The sequence below is a fragment of the Danio rerio genome, chromosome 5 (assembly GCF_052040795.2).
Source record: "Danio rerio strain M-AB ecotype USA chromosome 5, GRCz13ab, whole genome shotgun sequence".
Classification (NCBI taxonomy): domain Eukaryota; kingdom Metazoa; phylum Chordata; class Actinopteri; order Cypriniformes; family Danionidae; genus Danio; species Danio rerio.
Window position 1 is genome coordinate 75,922,501 of NC_141025.1, and position 19,100 is coordinate 75,941,600.

Here is a 19,100-nt window from a genome sequence, read left to right on the forward strand (position 1 = left end):
GGGGGTTTTCAAAATGAAGATGGCTGTCGTGTGAAACTTAGGGTATTTACAGTAGCTTAGGAATTAGTTTATAAATAAACTTAATTTCGTCTTTATTTAAAACACACACATACAGTTAAAGTCAGAATTATTCGCCCTCCTGTAATTTTTTTTTTATATTTCCCAAATTATGTTTAACAGAGCAAAGAAATTTTCAAAGTATTTCTTGTAATATTTTTTCTTCTAGAGAAAGTCTTACATTATTATGCGTAAGAAAGAGGATTTTTGGCGTGAGAATACTGTCAATTGCGTCAGTCTCACACCGAATGCATAAGAGTTGGCAATAATAAACAGGGAGGCTAATAATTCTGACTTTAACTGATATATATATACACTATCATGGTTTCCGCTACATTCATTCTTCCATGGCGGGGCGCCAAACAAAAATTCATGTCTATATATATACACACACACACACACACACACACACACACACACACACACACACACACACACACACATACACACACATATATATATATATATATATATATATATATATATATATATATATATATATATATATATATATATATATATATATATATATATATGTATATGTGTGTGTACATATATACATAAAGAAAGATATATATATTAACAAATAACATGATTTTTTACAAATAAAGCATGAGCACTCATTGCTTTGTATTTTATAAACACAACTAAATACACCCTGGACCACCCCTTTATGGTCAATATTATTAGCCCTCCTAAGCAAAATGTTTTTTCGATCATCTACAGAACAAACAGTTATACACTGACTTGCCTAATGAACCTAATTAGGCCTTTAAATGTCACTTTCAGGTGAATACTAGTATCCTAAAAATATCTTGTCAAATAGTATGTGCTGTCATCATGGCAAAGTTAAAATAAACCAGTTATTAAAAACTATTATGTTTAGAAATCTGTAGAAAAAAAATTAACAGTAAAAATTACAAATTGTAACTCTTCACAACAAGGAAAACCTCCAACAATCAAGAATGCATTGTTATATACTATCATGGCTTTGCGATCAATAAATGCCATTATAAATGGAAATCAATGGGGCAAAAACAGTCCCAAACATAACGAAAGGGTAGCCAATTTGCATGTATTTTTTAAAGCATTTTTTCAAAATATGTTTCGAAATAAAATTAGTCACCAACAAAAATTCCATCTGCTTAAATAGAGAAAGTTGTGGCCAAATTAACACTCAAAATCACCCTAGAGAGCATAAAAAACATCCCCCACAGCACACAAAAGTTAATGCAAAACCGGAAAAATGCAATATCGATATGCATATTAAACCATGCAGTTCATAACAAATGATTCAATATTATAAAGAGTATTCCAGCATCCCTAGTAACTAACTAATAATTTAATAATAACATATAACTAAAACTAATAAGCAAATTAACATGCAAATACTGCTAATATGACTCTAAAAAAATAAATATTGAAAGTATTCAGGCTTGTTAGGATGCCCAAGCAATTTTCATTTGAGGAAATAAATCAATAAATGTCTCTGCATATTAAACAACACAGGAAAAAATGGCACGCTGCCTCCCAAGTCCTTATGCAAGCCATTTATAGCAATAGTTAATGATTAACACTCAGCATTTATTCAGCAAATTAATCCAAAGTCAGAGAGCAACTAATCCATAAAATGAGATGCACAAAATTAATTAAAGCACAATCAGTCTGAAAGCCTGCTCTTTTATGTGTGCTTGTCAGAACAGGACACAAATCGGGTCTGTGCGCGCACGCCGTCTATGACACACATTAATAAAACTCCTTTGTATTTGCTTCTAGGGTGCTAGGCAATCGACGGATCTGAGAGCATGGCATTATGGAGCTGTTGCTTTGAGTTCTTCTGAATGACATGCTTGTTTTGGGGAAGGTAAAACTGGCGGCACATGCAAACCTGAGGGAACAGAAGTGGGCAGAAACAGCACGCGCATTTCAACAGAATCTACTTATATAAACTCCCACTCAGAAGCTGTGTACGTGTGTGTGTGTGTGTGTGTGTGTGTGTGTGTGTGTGTGTGTGTGTGTGTGTGTGTGTGTGTGTGTGTGTGTGTGTGTGGATGGAGAAGAGAATGAAATCCCCTCCCACTCAAATGCAGACTATGAGAAAAGCACAGTATATAATCACAATCACACTACATTAAACAAACGCTTTCTTCACAACTACTGCAAATACACTCACCGGCCACTTTATTAGGTACACCTTACTAGTTTAATTAATTATCAATATTAATACTAATAAATATTAAATAGTTTTCAAATTAAGTTAATGTGTAAAAATATGAAATGACACATGAAAAAAGTATTGAACACATAAAGAAAGTGAGCTGTAGTAAGGTGATGAAAGCCCAGACAGCAGCTGAAATCTCTCAGTAGTTCTTCAGCAAGCCTCTGCCCTTCCTCAGTGTAAATCAATATCAGCTGCTTCAGTCCAACATCTACATTAGCAGGATGAAACCAGGGTGGACAATTCAGCAAGACAATGATCCAAAACACAGCCAAGGAGACTCTCGGATGCTTTCAGAGAAAGAAAATCAAGCTGTAGAATGGCCCAGCCAATCACATGACCCGAATCCAATAGAGAACACGAAATAAAGCTCAGATTTGATAGATGAGAATCACAGAATCACCAAGATTTTGACACTGTGCTGAAGTCTGTGAAAAACTCACACCTGAGCAATGCACATGACTTCATTCTCCATATTAGAGGCGTCTTTAAGCTGCCGTCTCTAATAAAGCCTTATTTCAAGAGTTCACACTTAGCTGATCATTGATAATAAAGCTAGTTTGGCGTGCTGTCCCGGGAGAGAGCCCTGAGCTTATAAGATCCTTGAGCCCTGGGCTCCCTCCCGTTGCAAGGCGAGAGGGGAGTTTGAGCTCAGGTAGATCTCGATGACTCCCCCTCTTGCTTGTTGTGTCAGATATGGATGCTGAAATGTGTACTCAGAGTTTAGCTAAAGTATTTAGATAGCAAAATTCTCCTATGAGAGTGATTATAGCGCCTCTCGATGGTGAATGCAGTTATACTCACGGCAGGTATTATTTGGTACTTTGGCATCCGTCAAACGTCATCAGGGAAATGATTTAAATTTCAGCTTAATAAAAAAAACATTGGCGCTCCATTTGGGACGACACATACTATGCTGTTGAGTGTGTAAGTGCATAAGTACATAGTGCATGAGTGCGTAGTGTGCCATTTGGGATTTTATTTTTCATTTAATAAAAGCTGATACCAAGGAATGAATGTCGATGCACCTGAGGCAGCCTTTCTCTGCTTCTAAAAGTGTTTCTCTGACTGCGAATCTTACAAATAAATAAATGAATGCCTCACAAAAACCATCAGACAGAAACGACACCCACAATTTATGATACAAACCAATGAGAAGACAAATCGCATCCACCCACACACACACACACACACACACACACACACACTCCGAGGCAGAACACACAAGCGTTCTGTTCCTGGCAGTTATTATTGTGTTCCTCTCTCTCTCTCTTCATCCTCCTCTGACAGAGTACTACAAGTTTGGTTATAATGATATATATTCTCTGTCTGCAGACGAATTCAACTCTGCCCTCAATCTACAATAGTGAAATGGAAGCTATCTGTAAATGTCTACCTGGAAATGCCTTTGGCAAATAATCTGATCAGTAAAGTGAGCATGTTTGCTTTACTACTGAACATTGTTAGTCTTAAAGAGCCCCTAAAATGGGTTTTTGAAAATGACCTTCCAGGAAGTGTGTAACACTGCTCTAAGTGAAGTGAAATATCCAGCTAAGGCTTAAATCTGAAAGTACACAGTGTTTAAAACTATTGATTCAATCAAGAGTAGACTCCTAGTACTTCAAATGAATCGTCTTGATAACGAGTCTGTAGCCGTTTCGGCTTGACATGGATACAAAACTTAAGCCCCGCCCAATTGATGCGCGCACAAACCCAGGAAAAGTGAAACCTGTGGCCCCGCCCACAAACACTGTAGCAGATCCCGGGAGAAATTACGGGAGTTTTTCAGGATAAATAACAAAACGGGAGGGTGGATGGAGATGGGTCTGATATACGGGAGACTCCTGGGAAAAGCAGGAGAGTTGGCAGGCATGCTCACACATATACTATGCAATCTGACTACTTCAATTTTGTTGATAAGCCGTAGTGGGCATTTCTATATGTCTCACACTGAATGCTGTCGACCAATCGCAACAGACTGTCATTGGTCCAATCAGCGCAAATTAGCTTTGCGGAACAAATGAATCGCTCATATAGGAGTCGCTGGGATAATTAGGTAAAAATAAATGCAGATTATAAGAACATGAAAGTGTTTTTTGACTTGTTGTTGGAGACCTTTAAAACCAAAGTATGACCCATTTTCATGCATAATAGGGGCTCTTTAAACTGCATAATTAATGAGAAAAAAACAGTTTGTTTTGGTAATCTTTAATCAAATTCTAACAATTTTCTTACATTCCAGAATGACAATCATCTCTGATGATGTCAGCTCAACTGATTGGGTAAAATATGCATAGCCACGCCCCTCAAACTGATAGTTTGCTGCATGAAAGCAATAATAAACCCCACCCCCTACTCAATATTCAGTTTTAGCTGGAAATAATTCATCTTACTGAAGTAAAAGTCTGCAGCGACTCCCAGTACACATGCCTTCTTAAACCACTACAGTTACAGCATCATTCATTCATTTTCCTTCGGCTTAGTCCCTTATTCATCATGGGTCGCGACAGCAGAATGAACCGCCAACTCTACCAGCATATGTTTTAAGCAGTGAATGCCCTTCAAGCTGCAAACCCAGTACGAGGAAACAGTCATACACACTCATTCACACACACTCATACACTACGAGTAATTTAGTTCATCAATTCTTATAGCACATGTGTTTGGGAACACAGGGAGAACATGCAAACTCCACACAGAAATTCCAACTGGCCCAGCCAGGACTCGAACCAGTGACCTTCTAACCCTTGTGCTAACCACTGAGCCACTGTGCTTCCATTATAACATCAAGGACTTTAAAAAAAAATAAACCAATCCTAATTAATCCAAAGCTTCAAGTAGAGTGTATATATTAATTTTGAAGTTTAAATTACTTTTAAAATAAAGTCAGCGTTAACTGAAAGACTTTTATTTTGGTTTGATGACGTATTTCCAAGCTAAAACTGAATATTGAGTAGGGGGCGGGTTTTATCAAACTGATGCCACCAGAGAACGACAGTCGTTCTCTGATACGTTTCTAAAAACCATTCATTCTGTCCTCACAATTATAGTTTAGCGATTTGGTGTTTCCAAATGTCATTCCAATGAATATTCGCAAACTGTGTCGCAAACGCAAGCGGTTGCAACTACACCTCTGGAGCTGTAGTTAGAAGCTCCTGGTTGTGTTCCATTCCCAGATATCCCCCTTTGTCCCATTGCTTTCGAATATTCCAACATTCACATTTAATGATCAATAAAAAAGGTGGCATGGTGGCTGTGGTGAGTGTGTATGGGTGTTTTCCTGTACTGGGTTACGGCTGGAAGGGGATTCGCTGTGTATAACATACGCTGGAATAGTTGGTGGTTCATTCCCCTGTGGCGAGCCCTGATAAATAAGGGACTAAGCCAAAGGAAAATGAATGAATGTGTATGTGTGTAAAACAATATATTTTAACACAAATATAATAATAATAAAAACGTAACAGTGTAAATTAACTTCTAAATTAGAGTGAGCGTAAACTGTAAGATGCTTGAAAGACTTTTATTTTGGTTTGATGACGTATTTCCAAACTAAAACTGAATATCGAGTAGGAGGCGGGGTTTTATTTTTGTGCACACATCTTTCACTGGCAGCAAACTAACGGTTGGAGGGGCGTGGCTATGCATATTCTGCAGATCTGTCAAACTGATGTCACCAGAGAACGACAGTCGTTCAGGGGTGCGTTTCAAAAAACCATCCGTTCCGTCGTCACAATTATAGTTCAGCGATTTGGTGTTTCCGAATCCGTCGTTCCAATAAATATTCGCAAACTACATCGCAAATGTGTGCGGTTGCAACTACACCTCTGGAGCTGTAGTTAGAAGCTTCTAGTTGTGTTCTATTCACATTTAATGATCAATAAAAAAGGTGGCATGGTGGCTGTGGTGAGTGTGTATGGGTGTTTTCCTGTACTGGGTTGCGGGTGGAAGGGCATCCGCTGTGTAAATCATATGCTGGAATAGTTGGTGGTTCATTCCGCTGTGGCGAGCCCTGATAAATAAGGGACTAAGCCAAAGGAAAATAAATGAATGAATGAATGAATGAATGAATGTGTATCTGTGTAAAACAATATATTTTAACACAAATATAATAATAATAACTTAATGTGAATTTACTCTAAAGTCATTATTACTCCTTCCCATTTAGAGAAATGGATCTGTCAAATGACAGATCTGCGACAGAGCAACTACGGTTTTGTTGTTGTTTGGGAAATGCATCCCAGAGTAGAAGCAAATAGTCAGATTTTGATAAATTATTGCCAAAACTAACCGTTTATTTTTGTCTATGGACTTTAAAACTAGCAAAAAATTAATTTTGATGTCATGCATACCTTAATAAATTAACATGTACTATAAACAAGCTCAGGTGTCCCGTTTTTAACTCTTCCATTAATCCCTTCAGTTTCATTAATCATCTCATCTATTATTTAAAGCTGCTGGGCCATTCGTGAAAGCCCCATTTCACACGCAGACACCCTAATTTTAACTTTCCAAACTTCTGACGCACCTCTGAGCCCCATCCGTCTGCTGTAAGCAGACACCAATCCAACCAATTTACTGATGCCTCCAACATCCACTGAACATCCAACATTTCTAACAAAACAAGATCATCATGAATCCATAACTTCAAGTGGGTCAATTATAAGTCCCACAAGGACACAAAAATGTTCCTGCAGAGCATCAAAAGGAAATCTTTCATGATTGCAAAACTCCTACAGCATCTAATTTATTCGAAAGGAAAGTTCACTCAAAAAAGGAACATTTACTCACTATTTATTCACCATCAGACGGTTCCAGTGGTTATTTTCTTCTGTTGAACACTAAATAAGATACTTTGAAGAAAGCCAAAAACCATTGACCTCTAATAACAAATACTATGGAAGTCAATGGTTACAGGTTTTCAGCATTCTTCAAAATATCTTCTTATATGTTTAACAGAAGAAATAAACACAAGGTTTAAAACAAGTAAATGATGACAGAACACAAACTAAGATATTTTAAAGAAAGCTAAGCACCACTGACCTCCATAATAAGAAAACAATTACCATGGGAGTCAATATTTTTTTCAGCATTCTTCAAAATATCTTCTTTTGTGTTTAACAGATGGAAAAAAAAACTCAAGGTTGAAAGAAGTATATGATGACAGAACACAAAAAAAAATATTTTGAAGAAAGCCATAAACCACTGACTTCCATTGAAGAAAAAACAAATACTATGGAAGTCAATGGTGGCAGTTTTTTCCGCATTCTTCAAAATATCTTCTTTTGTGTTTAACAGATGAAAGAAACTAAAAAAAGTAAATGATGACAGAACACAAAATAAGATATTTTAAAGAACGCTGAGAACGATATACTTCCATAGTAAGAAACAAATACTACGAATGTCAATGGTGACAGGTTTTTGTCAGCATTCTTCAAAATATCTTCTTATATGTTTAACAGAAGTAACTCAAAGAAGTATATGATGACAGAACACAAACTAAGATATTTTAAAGAAAGCCGTAAACCATTGACTTCCATAGAAGGAAAAACAAATACTATGGAAGTCAATGGTGACAGTTTTTTTTTCAGCATTCTTCAAAATACCTTCTTATGTGTTTAACATATGAAAGACATTCAAGGTTTAGTAAATGATGACAGAACACAAAATAAGATATTTTGAAGAATGCTGAGCACCACAGACCTCCATAGTGAGAAAACAAATACCATGGGAGTCAACTGTTTTTCAGCATTCTTCACAATATCTTCTTTTGTGTTAAACAGATGAAAGAAACTCAAGGTTTAAAAGAAGTAAATGATGACAGGGCACAAAATGAGATATTTTAAAGAAAGCTGAAAACCACTGACTTCCATAGTAAGAAACAAATACTACGAACGTCAATGGTGACAGTTTTTTTTCAGCATTCTACAAAATATCTTCTTATATGTTTAACAGAAGAAACTCAAGGTTTAAAACAAGTAAAGGATGTCAGAACACAAACTAAGATATTTTGAAGAATGCTAAAAGCCGCTAACTTCCATAGTAGGAAAACAAATACCATGAAAGTCAATGGTGACAGGTTTTTGTCAGCATTCTTCAAAATATATTCTTATGTGTTTAACAGGAGAAAGAAACTCGAGTAAATGATGACAGAACACAAACTAAGATATTTTGAAAAAAGCTAAGAACCACAGACATCCGTTGAAGAAAAAAAACTAATACTATGAAAGTCAATGGTGACAGGTTTTATTTAGCATTCTTCAAAATATCTTCTTATGTTTAACAGAAGAAAAAAAACTTGAGGTTTGATGACAGAACACAAAGTAGATATTTTGAAGAAAGATGAGAACCATTGACATACATAGTAGGAAAAAAAATACTATGAAAGTCAATGGTGACAGGTTTTTCAGCATTCTTCAAAATATCTTCTTATATGTTGAACAGAAGAAACTCAAGGTTTAAAACAAGTAAATGATGACAGAACACAAACTAAGATATTTTAAAGAATGCTGAAAGCAGCTAACTTCCATAGTAGGAAAACAAATACCATGAAAGTCAATGGTGACAGGTTTTTGTCAGCATTCTTTAAAATATCTTCTTATGTGTTTAACAGGAGAAAGAAACTCGAGTAAATGATGACAGAACACAAACTAAGATATTTTGAAAAAAGCTAAAAACCACAGACATTCGTTGAAGAAAAAAAACTAATACTATGAAAGTCAATGGTGACAGGTTTTTTTCAGCATTCTTCAAAATATCTTATTGTTTAACAGAAGAAAAAAAACTTGAGGTTTGATGACAGAACACAAAGTAGATATTTTGAAGAAAGATGAGAACCATTGACATACATAGTAGGAAAAAAAATACTATGAAAGTCAATGGTGACAGGATTTTCAGCATTCTTCAAAATATCTTCTTATATATTGAACAGAAGAAACTCAAGGTTTAAAACAAGTAAATGATGACAGAACACAAACCAAGATATTTTGAAGAACGCTGAAAACCACATAGAGGTAAAGTTGTTTTATATTCGCACATTCGTTCATTTAGAAGTCTCTATATGGTTTACCATGTTACTTAGAATATTCGATCAGAATTAGCATGCCAGTATGACTTGAAATCAACATTAACACTGTTTATTTGACCGTGAGCAATGTTGTACTTTGATAGTCATTGGCTGCTAATATGATTTCGCTATTTAGAGTTTGCAATCAGGGGCGGACTGGGACTAAAAATCAGCCCTGGCACTGTAGCCACACCAGCCCACATTACCACACCGACAGAGCCCCACCCAAGGACACGCACATTCACTACTTATATTGGTGTACAGATGGTAAAATTATATAAGCAGTACCTTATTTAAGAGATATTTAAACATTTAATGTATGTGACTGGAACAAAAGCAACCCATTTATATATGCAATCATGTCATTCATTTTCTTTTCGGCTTAGTCCCTTTATTTATCTGGGAATCAGCAACTTATCCAGCATATGTTTTACACAGCGGATGCCCTCAAAGCTGCAACCCATTATACTGGGTTACCCAATTCACAATTGGCCTACCCAATTCAGAAGGAAACCAAGAAGGAAATCCACGCGAACATGCAAACTCCACACAGAAACACCAACTGACCCAGATGAGGCTCAAACCAGCGACTTTCTTGCTCTGAGGCGACAGCACTACCTACTGCGCCATCACACTGACCCCTTTCGAGACTAGTTTAGTAAATTTTATGTATTTTGCAATGTCTGACTTGACTGCCTTTCCCTTTTTTTTTTTTTGCACACTGTTTGTTTGACATTCTTGCCAGATTTTAATTACATCTGAGTAGCCCTCAGATTGGGTCGGCCCATCTCGAAACCAGCCGGTTGTTGCCAATTGGGCCAATGCTTAACATTTACTATTATTCTTACTATTATCACCATCATCATCATAATATTCACATCTCGCACAAGATAAAAGCTGCCTACATTTAAAAAAACAATATGAAAAAATAAATAAATAAAATAGGTGACCGGCCCACATTTAAAAAATGGTCCAGCCCTTCTGGCATTTGCCAGAATTGCCAGATGGCCAGTCCGCCCCTGTTTGCAATTAACACTTTTATGAATATATATTATTAAGGAGGAAGTCTGAATCTGCTAATATAAAACCAACTTTACCTCTATGAAAACTACATCCATAGTAGGAAACCAAACATATGGAAGTGGTGACAGGTTTTTGTCAGCATTCTTCAAAACATCTTATATGTTTAACAGAAGAAAGAAACTCAATGATGACAGAATTGTCCTTTTTTTGTGATGAACTATCACTTTAACTGATCAATATGAGGACATTATAATCATGAAACACAAATTTCACACAGCGTCAAACACAGACTCACTTTATCCAGTCTCTTTTCAGATCCTATTACTATTACGTTTACAACTAAGCTTCGAAATTCCGCTAGAAGTCATGTGCACATTCCATCAGCAATAAAACATGCGAAACCAAATATCAGTGAATATAATAAAGCCAGCAGTTCCTACCATAATACGGTGGCGTTGTTTTTTAGCTTTCCGTACATTGTTGATGAAACGCCGGCCCATTTTCTTGGCGTACCACACGGACACAAACATCCTTGCGGAGCGCGGAACAACACCGGACTGAGACCGGAGACTGACACCGGAGCTCCTCACGACGAGCACGGGGAAACCGGAGGAGGAGAAAACGAAGAGGAGGAGGAGGAGGAGGAGGGGGGATACGCCTGCGCTTCACATCTGACACTGGCTAAATAAGACATTCACGCACGACGCATTTGATGGACGCAATCAAACCGAAGGCGAGGCTCTCCGAGCGCGTAAAGTTTATAACGCGACAGACAGTGGTTCGTATAATTATGCACCGTGCATGGATGAAGTGCATGGATGAAGGTGTATTTGTGATATTAATATTGTAAGAATGCCATCATGCTTCAGAACTATCAGCGAAAATTTATTGAGAAACCGCAAACAGGAGATAGGGCGCGAGAACTTCTGGATTTATTTATTTGGGTGAAGTCTAGAGGGGATACAGCTGCGGATGCATGAATATAAAGTAGCAGCATCATTTTTGTGAGATTGTACAACAATTATTATTATTACTACATTACCGTGAGGGGTAGGACTGGGGTAGACGTTAATAAATTACAATTTAATGGTAATTTAATAAATAATATAAATAATTAGCATATAATTACTGTTTTTACTAAACTGTGAGGGGTAGGGTTGGGTTGGGGTAGACGTTAATAATATACAATGTAATGGCTATTTTTAAAAATAATATACTGTAAATAGTTATTGTAATAAATAATGTTTTTATATTACTCTGAGGGGTTGGTTTAGGGTTGGGTATGGGAAGAGCTTAATAAAATATAATTAAATGGGTAATTTAATAAGTAATATAAATATTAATTACTGTGAGGGGTAGGGTTGAAGTAGACGCTAATAAATTACAATTTATTTGGTAATTTAATAAATATTATAAATAATTAACATAATAATTACTGTTTTTACATTACTGTGAGGGGTAGGGTTGGGTATAAGACACTAATTAAGTATAATTTAATGGGTAATTCAATAAATAATCCTCATTATAACTTCTGTTTTTGCATTACTGTAAGGGGTAAGGTTCGGGTTGGGTAGGGATAGACGTTAATAAAATACAATGTAATGGGTAATTTAATAAATAACATAAATATTGTAATAAATACTGTTTTTACATTACTGTAAAGGGTAAGGTTGGGTTGGAGTAGACGTTAATAAAATACAATGTAATGGCTATTTTAATAAATAATATACTGTAAATAATTATTGTAATAAATACTGTTTTTACATTAAGCTGAGGGGTAGGTTTAGGGTTTGGTATGGCTAGAGCTTAATAAAATATATAACTTAATGGATAATTTATTAAGTAATATAAATTTAATGGGTAATTTAATAATAATCCTCATTATAACTTCTGTTTTTACATTACTGTAAGGGGTAAGGTTGGGTTGGGGTAGACGTTAATAAAATACAATGTAATGGCTATTTTAAAAAATAATATACTGTAAATAATTATTGTAATAAATACTGTTTTAACATTAAGCTGAGGGGTTGGTTTAGGGTTGGGTATGGGTAGAGCTTAATAAAATATATTATTAAAGGGGAAATTTAATAAGTAATATAAATATTAAATACTGTTTTTACATTACTGTGAGGGGTAGGGTTGGGGTGGATGTTAATAAAATACAATTTAATAGGTAATTTAATAAATAATATAAATTATTTGCATTATAAATACTGTTTTTACATTACTGTGAGGGCTTAGGGTTGGGGTTAGACGCTAATAAAGTATAATTTAATGGGTAATGTAATAAATAATTCTCATTATAACTACTGTTTTTACACTGTAAGGGGTAAGGTTGAAGTTGGGTTGGGGTAGACGTTAATAAAATACAATGTAATGGCTATTTTAAAAAATAATATACTGTAAATAATTATTGTAATAAATACTGTTTTTACATTACTCTGAGGGGTAGGTGTAGGGTTTGGTATGGGTAGAGCTTAATAAAATTTAATTTAATGGGTAATTTAATAAGTAATATAAATATTAAATACTGTTTTTACATTACTGTGAGGGGTAGGGTTGGGGTAGATGCTAATAAAATACAATGTAATAAGTAATTTAATAATAAAAATATAAATAATTAGCATTATAAATACTGTTTTACATTACTGTGAGGGGTAGGGTTGGGGTAAGACGCTAATAAAGTACAATTTAATGGGTAATTTAATAAATAATTCTCATTATAACTACTGTTTGTACACTGTAAGGGGTAAGGTTGAGGTTGGGTAGGGGTAGACGTTAATAAAATACAATGTAATGGGTAATTTAATAAATAATATAAATAATTATTGTAATAAATATTGGTTTTACATTATTCTGAGGGGTAGGTTTAGGGTTGAGTATGGGTAGAGCTTACAAAAATATAATTTAATGGGTAATTTAATAGGTAATATAAATATTAACTACTGTTTTCATATTACCATAATTTAATAAGTAATATAAATAATTATGGTAATAAATACTGTTTTTGCATTACTGTAAGGGATTGGTTTAGGGTTGGGTAGGGGTATGTTAATAAAGTACAATTTGATGGGTAATTTAAAAAATAATATAAATATGTTCATTTTAACTACTGTTATTGCATTACTGTGAGGGGTAGGTTTGGGGTTGGGTAGGGGTAGACATTATTAAAATAAAATTGAATGGGTAATTTAATAAATAATATGAATAATTCTCATTATAACTAGTTTTTGCAATACTATGCAACAGTATCTGGATGCAGCCTTTATGATGCAAGCTGAGACTGCATCACTCAGCGATGCAATGTCAGACACAATGCACTCAAATGGAGCTAGTGACATCACTGTGACGGGTAGCGTTAGGGGTGGGGTTAGGTGAGCCCATTAAAAAGCATTGGATGCAGCCCAGATTGCACTGCACCAGGTCTGCAGCCAGACCCCTCTCATACTGTGAGGGGTAGGTTTGGGGTTGGGTAGGGGTAGACATTATTAAAATAAAATTGAATGGGTAATTTAATAAATAATATGAATAATTCTCATTATAACTAGTTTTTGCAATACTATGCAACAGTATCTGGATGCAGCCTTTATGATGCAAGCTGAGACTGCATCACTCAGCGATGCAATGTCAGACACAATGCACTCAAATGGAGCTAGTGACATCACTGTGACGGGTAGCGTTAGGGGTGGGGTTAGGTGAGCCCATTAAAAAGCATTGGATGCAGCCCAGATTGCACTGCACCAGGTCTGCAGCCAGACCCCTCTCATACTGTGAGGGGTAGGTTTGGGGTTGGGTAGGGGTAGACATTATTAAAATAAAATTTAATGGGTAATTTAATAAATAATATGAATAATTCTCATTATAACTAGTTTTTGCAATACTATGCAACAGTATCTGGATGCAGCCTTTGTGATGCAAGCTGAGACTGCATCACTCAGCGATGCAATGTCAGACACAATGCACTCAAATGGAGCTAGTGACATCACTGTGACGGGTAGCGTTAGGGGTGGGGTTAGGTGAGCCCATTAAAAAGCATTGGATGCAGCCCAGATTGCACTGCACCAGGTCTGCAGCCAGACCCCTCTCATACTGTGAGGGGTAGGTTTGGGGTTGGGTAGGGGTAGATATTATTAAAATAAAATTTAATGGGTAATTTAATAAATAATATGAATAATTCTCATTATAACTAGTTTTTGCAATACTATGCAACAGTATCTGGATGCAGCCTTTATGATGCAAGCTGAGACTGCATCACTCAGCGATGCAATGTCAGACACAATGCACTCAAATGGAGCTAGTGACATCACTGTGACGGGTAGGGTTAGGGGTGGGGTTAGGTGAGCCCATTAAAAACCATTGGATGCAGCCCAGATTGCACTGCACCAGGTCTGCAGCCAGACCCCTCTCATACTGTGAGGGGTAGGTTTGGGGTTGGGTAGGGGTAGACATTATTAAAATAAAATTTAATGGGTAATTTAATAAATAATATGAATAATTCTCATTATAACTAGTTTTTGCAATACTATGTAACAGTATCTGGATGCAGCCTTTATGATGCAAGCTGAGACTGCATCACTCAGCGATGCAATGTCAGACACAATGCACTCAAATGGAGCTAGTGACATCACTGTGACGGGTAGCGTTAGGGGTGGGGTTAGGTGAGCCCATTAAAAAGCATTGGATGCAGCACAGATTGCACTGCACCAGGTCTGCAGCCAGACCCCTCTCATACTGTGAGGGGTAGGTTTGGGGTTGGGTAGGGGTAGACATTATTAAAATAAAATTTAATGGGTAATTTAATAAATAATATGAATAATTCTCATTATAACTAGTTTTTGCAATACTATGCAACAGTATCTGGATGCAGCCTTTATGATGCAAGCTGAGACTGCATCACTCAGCGATGCAATGTCAGACACAATGCACTCAAATGGAGCTAGTGACATCACTGTGACGGGTAGCGTTAGGGGTGGGGTTAGGTGAGCCCATTAAAAAGCATTGGATGCAGCCCAGATTGCACTGCACCAGGTCTGCAGCCAGACCCCTCTCATACTGTGAGGGGTAGGTTTGGGGTTGGGTAGGGGTAGACATTATTAAAATAAAATTGAATGGGTAATTTAATAAATAATATGAATAATTCTCATTATAACTAGTTTTTGCAATACTATGCAACAGTATCTGGATGCAGCCTTTATGATGCAAGCTGAGACTGCATCACTCAGCGATGCAATGTCAGACACAATGCACTCAAATGGAGCTAGTGACATCACTGTGACGGGTAGCGTTAGGGGTGGGGTTAGGTGAGCCCATTAAAAAGCATTGGATGCAGCCCAGATTGCACTGCACCAGGTCTGCAGCCAGACCCCTCTCATACTGTGAGGGGTAGGTTTGGGGTTGGGTAGGGCTAGACATTATTAAAATAAAATTTAATGGGTAATTTAATAAATAATATGAATAATTCTCATTATAACTAGTTTTTGCAATACTATGCAACAGTATCTGGATGCAGCCTTTATGATGCAAGCTGAGACTGCATCACTCAGCGATGCAATGTCAGACACAATGCACTCAAATGGAGCTAGTGACATCACTGTGACGGGTAGCGTTAGGGGTGGGGTTAGGTGAGCCCATTAAAAAGCATTGGATGCAGCCCAGATTGCACTGCACCAGGTCTGCAGCCAGACCCCTCTCATACTGTGAGGGGTAGGTTTGGGGTTGGGTAGGGGTAGACATTATTAAAATAAAATTTAATGGGTAATTTAATAAATAATATGAATAATTCTCATTATAACTAGTTTTTGCAATACTGTGAGGAGTAGGTTTAGGGTTGGGTAGGGGTAAACATTAATAAAATAACATTTTATGGGTAATTTAATAAATAATATAAATAATTATCATAATAAATACTGGCGTTGCTTTACTGTAAGGGGGAAGGTTTAGGGTCAAAGAGTTATAAAACAGTATTTGTAGCGTAATTTAATCTAAAACTTCACTCACACACACACACACACACACACACACACTCTATGGACACCAGAGACTTATTTTACATCTCGTAAAAAGGTGGCATAATAGATGCCCTTTAATACTGTTAATATTAATTTACGACTTATTCACTTTAATTTACAGTTAATTGGCAGCTTTGAGCTGCATGCATAACATTATGTCAGATCCCAAATAAATGATAATACAATTTAAATAATACATGCTAAAATCCACCTAATTTCTGAATTTAACAAATGCATCATGCATGCAGCACATTATTACACCATCTGCATATAAGATACCACCACAACACCTCCTACAATATACCCAGCAGTACTTTGTAGTGTATTTCCGGTTCATTTGCAGAACGAATATGTGTGTGTGTGTGTGTGCGTGTGTGACAAAGGGGAGTGCTGAGTCTGCAGATCTACTGGAGCTATACTGCACTCCAGAGTATTGCAGATCCTCACAGCACTTCATATTCACTACTGAAGAGACTTCCAGCATTCCAGAATTAATCCGGCTGCACAACAGCGATGTCCTTTGGGAAATAAGACCTATGATAATGGCCTGCTTTTAACTGCCTTGCCTTATACATAAATATTGCTTAAAGGTTGAGCTGAAGGAGAGGCAGAAGAGCTTGCAGAGCACAGTGCATCATTTTTTTCCTGCATCTCTGACAGATGTACAATCGATGCTTATGCACGATGACGGCGGAGTCAGAGGTTAATGGATTACAGAGGTAAATACAGGGAAAGATCACAATAAAACAAAGAGATTTGAAATTGAAAAGCGGTTTGAATCAGTTTTAAAAAGAGGAAAGAGTATGCAGCATGCTGTCAGAGCACTGAAAAATGACTGTGGATGAATTTAAAAATGCTTCATCTTTTGTGAAGAGAATTGTTTTTTTATCATTATAAGTTATGTTTTGGTTCCAAAACTAATAAAAAAAAAACTGTTTAATCTTATTTTAAACCTAATTTTATTTAAAACACAGCTAAAAAACATTAAATCCAACCCTGGCTCATTCTGAAAACGTACAACTATATACTTTTCTGGAGAGCGCCAAATATATGAAGTCAATCTAGGGCCATATATACTTGCAAAAAAAAAAAAAAAAAAAAAGCTTTGCAAACAAAAAATAAAGCATCGAGCAATAAATAAATAAATAAATAAATGCAAATTTAAAAAAAAAAATCGCAAAGTGAAAATTAATTGTTGAAAAAATAAAAAGGATATTTGCAAACAAAACAGAACTGCAAATAAAAATGGAGCAGTGCAAAAAAAATTAAATAAAATATTTGCAATAAAAACAATATATATATATATATATATATATATATATATATATATATATATATATATATATATATTTGCAAAACTAAACAATATAAGAAAACTTGGGCATTTACGGCACGCCCAGATCTGCTGGGCTTTAAGACTACCTCTGTGATACTGTCTCCAGGTGATGACATGACTTTAATGGAGGCAGGTAAAACGCGCAGAAACATGAAGTGCAAAGTGAAAACAGCATCGCAAACTCACAGTTGACTAAAAAGCTAATCAAACTGAGCGTTGCAATTGACTGGACGGGTTTTGAAAAGGCAATGCTATAAAATGTTTTGCAAATATCTATATAGATTTTTTAATTGCAGATATTTTATTTGTTGTTGTTGTTTTTTTTTTTGCATTGCTTGTGTTTATTTGCAGTTCTCTTTTTTTCTTTTTTTTTTTTTGCAAATTAAATCATTATTTCTCAAAAAAAAAAAAATTGGTTCATAATTTTTGGAGTTTTGCATTTATTTATTTAGTTTTTGCTCAATACTTTCTTTTATTTTGCAAGTATATATCGCCCTAGATTGACCCCATACAAATACATCCCAGGAGTTAGGTTTTTTTTTTTGCAGTTTTTTCGCAAATCCGCTGTGTCTGCTTTTCCAGATCTCAAATTTTTCTCGTGAGTGCCAATCATGCCTGCTGTTCTCACGTAAATACACCAGAGGCCGCTGTCGACTGACTGACTGTTTTTTTATCATAATAAGTTATGTTATCAAAACAAGTTATGTTTTGGTCCCTCCACCCACTATCTTCCCTAAACCCAACCCATAGTGTTTTCAAAAGCAATCCAGAAATAGAATTTTACTACGTTTTCAAATCTTACCACAATCTCACCCTGTTATTCACTTGTTTTTTTATTTTTCCTATTGCTGTACTTGCCTTCTGCAAACGCTCTTTGCGGTCAACTCCACTCTATGTTTCATTGAATGTATAAGGATTTACTTTTTGTTTTAAGGTAAGTGGTTGCAAACGATATATATGGGCTGAATTGATACAAGCAAATTCAATTGAGTGATGTTCAACTTCATTTGTTTAAGTCCAGCCCATATAAATTGTTTGCAACCACTTACCCTAAAAAAATTGAGTAAATACAATGAATCATATTTTATTTTAGTGTAACTGGATGTCAGTTCCCGAATTAAACCTGCGTGCGTAATGAGACCATGCCACAATAATCATTGTAAACCTGCATGCCAGCTGAACACCATTAACCTCAGGAAGCACAAATGTCCCACAATGCTTTTCACTGCAGAAGTGTTGTCCACTGTGTGTGCACAAGTGTTACGTAACACACTCCAAGTTGACAGGCTCACCTAAATGAGAAATGCACTCTCTTCTTCCCCTTTTCTTTATCTCAGTCCTTCTGCCTGCATTTCCACCCACTCTCTCTCTCTCTCTCTCTCTCTCTCTTTCTCT

At 36.0% G+C, this 19,100-nt stretch overlaps 1 protein-coding gene across 7 annotated transcripts in view; it reads right to left on the minus strand.

Moving 5' to 3' along the window:
- Positions 1 to 19,100, minus strand: part of dlg4a (discs, large homolog 4a (Drosophila)) — a 226,302-nt gene that overhangs the window by 72,772 nt on the left and 134,430 nt on the right. Inside the window, exon 1 of one of the 7 annotated variants that reach the window (XM_087254515.1) lies at positions 10,802 to 10,920. The exons of the other annotated variants lie outside the window; for them this stretch is intronic. Within the exon in view, the coding sequence (XP_087110641.1) occupies positions 10,802 to 10,891 (90 nt within the window). The 5' untranslated portion in view covers positions 10,892 to 10,920. Of the gene's footprint in view, positions 1 to 10,801; positions 10,921 to 19,100 lie in introns of those variants that run through there. 7 annotated transcript variants of the gene reach the window in all.